The sequence below is a fragment of the Monoraphidium neglectum genome, assembly GCF_000611645.1.
Source record: "Monoraphidium neglectum strain SAG 48.87 unplaced genomic scaffold scaffold00944, whole genome shotgun sequence".
NCBI classification, from domain to species: Eukaryota; Viridiplantae; Chlorophyta; class Chlorophyceae; order Sphaeropleales; family Selenastraceae; genus Monoraphidium; species Monoraphidium neglectum.
This window is the reverse complement of record NW_014012684.1, coordinates 4,407-12,603: the sequence shown is the minus strand read 5'-3', so window position 1 is coordinate 12,603 and position 8,197 is coordinate 4,407. Positions and strand designations below refer to the sequence as shown.

The window sequence follows — 8,197 nt, the reverse complement described above, 5'->3', positions numbered from 1 at the left end:
CCATTGTGGCGACACAGGCGAGGCCCCTGTGCTGTCGCCGCCGCTGTTGCTGTTGCTGCTGCTGCTGCTGCTACTACCGCCGCCACCGCCGCCCCCGCCTGCCTGTTCTGCTTCCTCTGCCTCTGCTGCTGCTGCTTGCGGCTACCGCAAAGCCTGTCTCTATGTCCCCCACCTCTCGCCTCGCCATGCCTTTTGACCAAAAGTTGACCAACCCACACCGATTCTGACCCGCTTCCCAGGTTGTGAGCGATTACTTGACGCCCTACGACGGGGAAGCGGCGTACTTGGCAGCGCGCGGCGGCCCCGTGGCCGTATTCACCTACAAAATGCAATTCACGCGCCGCTCCGGCTGCGTCGGCGGCGCCAACAGCGGCGGCGACTGCGCCGCGATCGCCTCTTCGTGATCAGGAGGCGCGCGCGTGGGCTGCTGGGCGCGAAGGGCCTGCGGAGCTGCGTGCACGCCTCTCGAGTTCTCTGCGCGTGCTCTTGCATGCCCTGCGGCGCAGCTGGGGAGACCTCCTTTCCCTTGTTTTTTGTGGCTTTGTGACGCCCTTGTTGCACGCAGGCTATAATCGTGTTGGCCACGTTGCAACCAACAGGGGCATGTGGCTAGCTGACGGCAAGGCCGTTCAGTAAAGCGCCGAGCCCTGCTTGTAATTTCTGCAGATTTCCGCCGCCGTGTCCCTCATCCCTCCATGTGCTGTACGACTGGCTGCAGCAGATTCGCTTCGCGGGAAATGACAGGATGGTTACATGACAATGACAACGATTCAGTTGGACCCAGCGTGCAGCAAACGCAGCACACAGTAGCCCGGGTTCCTGGGAGCGCAACGCCTGGCGGCGTGCAACGGGTTGGTCCTATGCCTGAAACTTCCTCAGTTGGAAAGGGGTCGTCAGCAAACAAACAGCGGCCCCCTCCTATCCCAGCGCTTAGCTGGCTTTGGATTGCATGTGCAGGAGGCTAACGTATACACACGCACAGCAGGTCGAGCTGTGCGCACAAGGTGCCAGGTATTTGGCCGTGGCGAGGAAGCTGTATCCTGCATGATGGTCCTGTGATATGGCCCTAGAGCCTGGGGCAAGCAGGCAAAATGTGCAGTGCTGCTTGCAGGGGGCATGCATGCAGGCGGTCGTATTCTGAGGCGCTTGCAGGGGGTGATTGAGAACGACCCTGACGCAGCTGTGATGCGTGTAACGGTGCGTCACCCCCAGGGCACGATGGGGTGCGGACGGCCACAAAAAGCGAGGGCCAGGCCGAAAGCCAGGGTGGCCTGAAATGGCGCTCGCAAACTCCTTGCAGGCGCCGCCTCTGCACCGACAAGAAGGGCTGCCGATGCGCGTTGAATGGTGCCTTGCCGTGTATCCAGCGCTCAAATTGCCCTCACACGCGCATGCCCAGCAGCACTGCCAAGAGAGCAGCCTGGCATGCAAAACGCCACAGGACAAGTTTGGAAACGTGTCGCTTCGCGGGTGGGTCGCAGCGCGGGTGGGTCGCAGCGCGGAAAGGGCAATGCACCCCTGCGCCCCCCCCCCCCACACACACCTAACAACTGATGTGGATTGTCCTAGGTGTTTGCATCCGACAGGGCAACGGCCCCATCCAAACGGCAGTTTTGTTGGCCAGTGAATGGCCCCAATATGCTTGAGGGTGTGTGGGAAATAAAGATGCCGGATGGCACCCGCCACCCGCGCTCCTTGCACCCCGGCCGCACATTGCACTTGTGCAGCGTAGGCACGCGCATGGGCGGTGCGACGCCTGGCGTTTGGTGGCGCGGCATGCCCATCAGCCAGGCTCGACGGATGCACAGGCGAGCCATCTAGAGACTGTGATACGTGAGCAGCTGTGCGACTCTGAGTGAGCACACCGCACAAAGGGCCACATAGCATCCTTCGCAATGCAGCACAGACTCTGCTCGGCTTGCCTTTTCAGGACACTGCAAAGACTGCATTGTCCTGGGCTGGCAGCCCTGCGGCTCCAATGCGCCGCACGGTGTTTGATGCAACAAACTATGGATTGATTAGCGCCCGCTGCGCGCCCGCAATGGCTTGCCGCATGCACGGCAAGACGCAGATTGCGGCGGGCTGCGGCCCACCACATCAGCTCGCCTGAGCAATTTGTCGGGTCATGATATGTTGTGTGAGAGGCGTGCGCATGGTTGCGCATGCCTACCTGGCATCGGGATGCTGCAGGTGCGGTGCATGGCTCATGTTATGCTGTGCGTAGGCGTGAAGCCCAATGCTTGGTTGCAAATCAGCGGGGCCTGGCAGTGGTGCACGAGCATGTGATTGCGGCAAAGGGTGGTGTGCTGGTGACGTGGGAGCACGTAGCGCCCACAGAGGCACACCACATGCCTGGCTCGTCACATGCATGCATGTAATGCGTTGCGTGGGGGGATAAACTGAAGCGCCTAGGCAGGCATGGTTGTCGCATGCCAGGTCAAGAGGCAATGATGAATGGCTGTGCGCCTGTGTTAATCCTGATCCTAATGTCACAATCTGCCAAAGGCTGCAGAGGCTGGCGGCACATCAGGCCCGTCTGCAGGGAGTGGATAACGCCACAAGCAAGTGTATTTGGGCAGACTCGAGGGGTTGGCAGCGCCGGCTGTTGAGTGCTGGAGGGGGCGTGCACGATGGTGAGAGGATCCTGGGGCCAGGGCCCCGCCTCGACCCGTCCATGCGTGCGTGGCTGTGTGCACACGGAGCGAGCTGGCCGGGCCAACGAAAGAGAGGCGGACAAGCAGCATGCAGCCGGGCATGCGTCGCACTCCCTATAGGTGGGAATGATTGCGGCCAGCTGTCAGACAAACAGCATGCCTGGATACAAGCAGCCTGAGTCAGGGACCACTTGAGGGGGCGGGGGCGGTGTCGTGCGTGGCGATGCTGCAAGCCGGCCGACCACAAGCGGCCAGCAGCGCCGTTGCAGAGGAAGCAATTGAGGTGGAAGTGAAATAGTAATATAGGTGATTAGTAACCACTAACCTGATAAACAATTCGTACGAGGTTCCACGCGTCCTAGGCCCATGCATAAAGCTGCGCCCCCGCACTGAGGCTGGGCTGGTGGGCAGGCGCGGCTGCGCGGCTGCACCAGGCGTCGGGAATGCAGTGGGCAGGTACGGTGATTGAGGGCGGCGCACCAAGGGCAGGAGCCCGGATCGATACAAATAAGTTCCAGATTTTTTGCATGTGTGCCAAATGCGGAACCGCCCGAGCACACGCGGAGTTTGCCGTAGACGACCCCAAAACGAGCCTCCGCCTGCTTGCGGCTCCCGCTGCAGGCAGGCCTCGGAGTGGCCGCTGGCGTCCGACGCAGGCGCACTGGGAGGCGAGGAGGCGGCGCTGCCAGAGGCCGCGCGTGGTTCGGGCTGTGCGCTCTGTCACCACTTGTCCGCCCAGACCAAGGGGCCGTACCACTTCCCGCTAGCCACAGGCGTGCGCGCCGACGTCCAGCGGTACGCCGGGTCAGAGTCGTACTTCGCCCAGATCGAATTCAAAAACCGCTCCCTGTTGGCGGCGCCGTCCCCGACCTTGCACTCGCCGGCCGCGAAGCAGCGCGCCGCGGCGCCGGCGACGTGGGGGCTGGCCATCGACGTGCCCTGCCATGAGTCATACGAGCCGTCGGGCAGCGTGGATAGGATGTTGACGCCGGGCGCCGCGACGACGCGCCGCTGCTCCGCGGCGCTGGCGCCGGGGTTGAGCCAGTTGCTGAAGCCGGCGGGCGTGTTGGCGGTCGGGGAGATGGCAGTCACGGCGATCGTGGCCGGGCAGGAAGCGGGGGAGTAGCCGGCGAGGTCGTCGCCGTCGTTGCCGGCGGCCACGACGACCACGACCCCGCGGGTGGTCGCGGCCTGGATCGACTGGCAGATCGGATCGCGGACGGACCCCGTGCCGCCCAGGGAGAGGTTGATGACCCCGATCCCGAGGGACACCGCGTTCGTGGCGACGTAGTCGATCGCGGCCATGATGTCGCTCATAGAGCCGCCGCCGTCGTTGCCCAGGACCTTGATGGGCAGGATCTTGACGTTGGGCAGGACGCCAAACACGCCAAAGCCGTTGTTGCGGGCGCCGATGGTGCCGGACACCTGCATTGGGGCGATTCGCGCAGCAGGTGAATGGGGGGTGATTTACGAGAAAACGCAGTTGCACAGCTCAAACAATGGCTCCAGGTAAGCCGATGAGAGCGCCTCCAGAGCCAATCGCGCCACCTCCGTGGCGGCCGGCAGGCCTCCATCCAGCGCCCTCACCGCCAGCCAGCCGGCCTGGCTTCGCCCTTTCACACACCGTCTGCCCAACAATCCTTCCCTTTCTCACGCCCAATCAAATTCGCGGCACCCACGTGCGTGCCGTGCTTCTCGATGTCCGACCAGTCGCTGTTGCGGCGGCCGCCCACAAACGACATGCCAGTCTGGGTGTTGAGCTCGTCCAGGAAGGTGCCGCCAGTGTCCAGCACCTGCAACCACATAATCGTGTATTCAGAGGGGTTCCAATGCACAACCTTCAGGATCGTGGGGTCGAGGATGTGTGAGTGCGTTGTATCCCCTAAAACGAGCATCAGGGGTGGGCTCACCGGCCCGCAGCAGGGCAGCACCCCTCGCAGCAACACCCTCCGCGACCTCGAATCCCCGCTCGCCGGCCGCAGCGGCTGCCCCTCGCAGCGAGGCGCCCAATATGTCTGGGCAGGACCTTGGACGCATGAGCGCCCCCGCACGGCTCACCGCGACCGTGACAGACTTGTCTGCGTTGATGATTGGGACCTGGTTGTTGACGACCGCCTGGATGCGGGCCATACCCGGCAGCGATTTCTCTCCAGACTTCAACGCCTCCCGCTGCAGCCGAGCCCCAGACGGCGGCGGGGTGGGCGCCGGCGACGGCGTCGGGTTGTTGCCACCGCCGCCGCCGCCCCCGCCGCCGCCGCCGTCGCAGAGCTTCGTCGGCAGCTTCCCAAAGTTCGCCGGCTGCGAACCGCACGCGCCAAACCACTCGCGGTCAAACATCGGGTTGACCGCGCCGGCGGCGCGCGTCGGGCAGCCGACCTTGCCAGCTGCGGTCTTCAGCTGGAAGCTGGACCACCTGACGAGTTTGTTGGCTGGCCCGCAGGGGGCGCCCGTGTAGAGGACCTGTTGGCTCTTGAGGCCGCAGCCGGTGATGGCGGCAGTGTAGGCAAAGGAGGAGGCGGCGGCCGTGGAGATGCACGGGGATGGGTCGCTGCAGACCTTGGTCGGCAGGCTGTGGCGCATTGTGGGTGGTGGGTGGCAGAATCGTGTGTGTGTGTTGTGTGTGCATGCGTGTATGTGTTTGGGGGGGGGTCGTGAGGGGTGTGAGGTGGGGGGCTGAGATGCAGCAAGGTGCGATGAATAGATTTCATGTAGACCAAAATTCAAGGGGCAAGACAGAGCAGGGGCACCAAGCGTTTGTGCGGGCGCGATGCCAGCACAAAGGCATTGGCAATGAGGTGTGGGGTGACAGCACAAACGCACAACCTGCAGGTCGAGACGTGGCGGCTCATCAGAACCACATGCCACTCTAAACCACTGGCGAGTGGCGCCTGCGCCAGGCTGCCCCCCAGTTCCATGGCACACATCCCCCTCCCTTCGAGGCCGCACCTGGCGCTCGTCGGCGCGACGCCACAGCCGCCAAACACGGCGTTGCCGAACGGCGTCCCCGGGCGGTATTGCGGGTCCGTGTAGTGCGAATGGCAGTTGGGCACCAGCTGGCCACTTGCCTTGTCGATCGCATACACGCCGGTCCATTGGATCAGGCTGAAGTCTGCGCCGCAGCGCTCGCCGTACCACACGAGAGTGGTGCTGGGGGTGAGGCAGCCCGCCCAGCGGAGGGTGAAGGCGGGCGTGTAGGCGGCCAGGTTGGAGGGCTGGGCGCAGGGCACTATGATCCAGGGGCGAGGGGCGAGCACAGGAAGGGTGAGGAAGAAGGACGCATGAGAATAATTAATCAGCATTGAAGTGGCATGTGTGCAGGTTCACACGTGCGCGATCGTCTGAAAAAGACGACGCAGACACCGGCGATGCAATCACGCCGGCCTGCCGGGGCGGCAGTCATTTATTGCCAGGTGCTGCAGCAGCCATGTCGCCTTGATTCACTGCTGCAACCACCACGGATAGCATAGGCATTTTTTGGGCCCGAGTGGGGCCCCGCCTCGCAGCCGCAGCCCTGCCAGCGCACCTTGCTGCGTTGTGTAGATTGTATTAGGGTAGACCCCAGTCACCCCGGGCTGCGCCATCAGCGCGGCCACGACGTCGCCCGCAGGGGCCTGGGCATCGACCTTGATCGTGGCAAACCTGACGGGGAAAATGTATCCGCCGGTGGCTGCGGCGGTAGGGTCGACGCTGCTAGCAGATACGACGCTGTAGGGGTTGGCGGCCGCAGCGGAGGCTGTGCCTGGGGACGACGCCGCCACCGCCTTGGCGACCGCGGCTTGCAGTCTGCGAGGGGAGGGCGGCATGTACGTGTGCGTGCGTGAGGGGGGGGGGCAGGAGGGTGCGGAATCGCTGCTGCGTCGGCGAGTTGGGGGTGCAAGTGGATGGTGAGGGCGCACCCAGTGCATGCAAAGCGAGGGCTCGCTGCGCTTTGGGCCACCAACAGTTGGCCTGCAAATCTCCAATACCGCACCTCAGGGCCAGGCCGGTTGTTTTACGACCCGCAAGGCGATCATGCGCGAATCGGGTACGCAGCCCTCTTGCAAAACGCACAAGTGCGCGTCCATTCGCCCGCGGCAGCGTGCGCCCAGACCCCGCCCTGCCAAGTCCTCTCACGTGGTCGCCAGCGCCGCCGGCTCCTGCACGGCGCTGTCAAACAGCACGACGAATTCGCCAGGCCTGGCTGCGGCCGAGGGCTTGCGGTTTGCTGCGTGGCCAGGGGGTGCAGGGGGGCCGGGCAGGGCCGCGCGACGCCGGGCGAGGGGGTGTGGATTGGGCTTGGTGGGCTGGGCTAGGACCTGCCGGCCTAGGGACCGAGTGACCGCCAGGCGGTCCCCGGACTGCTGGCTGCCGGTCTGGCGGCCCGGGCACACGCTGCCTGTGGATGTGGCGACCTGAAGCACCCCAATTACAATAGAATGCATGCGCACCTGTTGGCTGCACATCAATCAGCCCGTCTGCTCCAACACTGGCTGCCGCAACGTCAGCTGTGGCTGCCGGGGTGTCTTGCGGTGCAGGCGCCACAGCAGCTCCATTGGGTGCGACGTCTCCGGTTGGCTCAGGGCCACTGGTTGAGCGACGCAGCCTGTTCGGAGTTCTCAGGCGCAGTGCAGGCTCGGTCGCGTGCACGACGCCTGCAAGGAGCGCGAATATCACTAGGACTCGCATCTTGACAGTCAACAGCCCCCAAAATACGCCGCGCCGTGAGCGCTCGCTCTGATACACCGGTCACTGGGTCAAGTCACTTGGTCGCAGCTGTCACACTCGAGGGTCTCCGACCTAGATGGTCGCTGTGGTCCGAGGCGCAACTCTAAATCCGATGCAAATGATTTGGAGCTGATATAGCGTTTGATAGAGCGTGGGTTGGGACAAAGAAGATAATCACGCGAGGCGACGGACTTTGGGCGGGTGTCCGACAATCTGCGTGGAGGGTCTGGAATGCGGAAAGTGTGGAACTCAAGCGTAGCTTTGAGCGATGTTGACTAACATAAGGTATCAGCACGTTTGCCGCTGCGGGTGTTGGGGGCGCCGTTCTTGGTCTACTTCTGCGGTGTTCACACACACACTGGCCCACCACCACCAAACGATTACGAATCACCGTCGGCTGCGGCACCTGAACTCTGATGCACGCTTTTCTGCAGGTTCGCGCTTGGCTCTTGGAAATGGCTAGACCGGGAAGGGAAGGCCGTGATGGCCTCGAGTCCGCCGACCACCGAAGTTGCGACTAGGCGTGGCATCCTTGCTGCAGATGCACGTGTCCGTTTGGGCTCCAGGCTCGCGTGCGGGTTTCGCGCCTCGTCTTCGGGCAACATAGGGGTTCAACTTGCCCGGGCTCTGCCAGCTCTTCCATCCCGCACCCACTCCACAAGCTGCACCCGCTCCGCGTGCGTCCCAATGGCGCAGAGCTTTGCAGGCGGCGGGCATCACAAAGAGTAGGGCAGCGCCGCGAGCCGCCCTCCTGCCGCGCCCGGCGTGCGCGCTAGCCAAGGGGAGTGCGCCAGCCGGAGCACCGCCAGCATCAGCGGCTGGCGGGCGCCGTCTAGCGC

The 8,197-nt window shown here is 63.9% G+C and overlaps 1 protein-coding gene across 1 annotated transcript; it reads right to left on the bottom strand.

Annotated features, from left to right (window-relative positions):
• Positions 1-3,374: 3,374 nt before the first annotated feature.
• MNEG_6019 (peptidase S8 and S53 subtilisin kexinsedolisin) lies at positions 3,375-5,953 on the bottom strand (the record flags this gene model as incomplete). Its single annotated transcript, XM_014045506.1, has 4 exons — positions 3,375-4,079; positions 4,334-4,447; positions 4,713-5,223; positions 5,601-5,953. 4 exons carry the CDS (start codon positions 5,951-5,953, stop codon positions 3,375-3,377), a joined length of 1,683 nt encoding a protein of 560 aa, XP_013900960.1.
• Between the last annotated feature and the right edge of the window lie 2,244 nt (positions 5,954-8,197).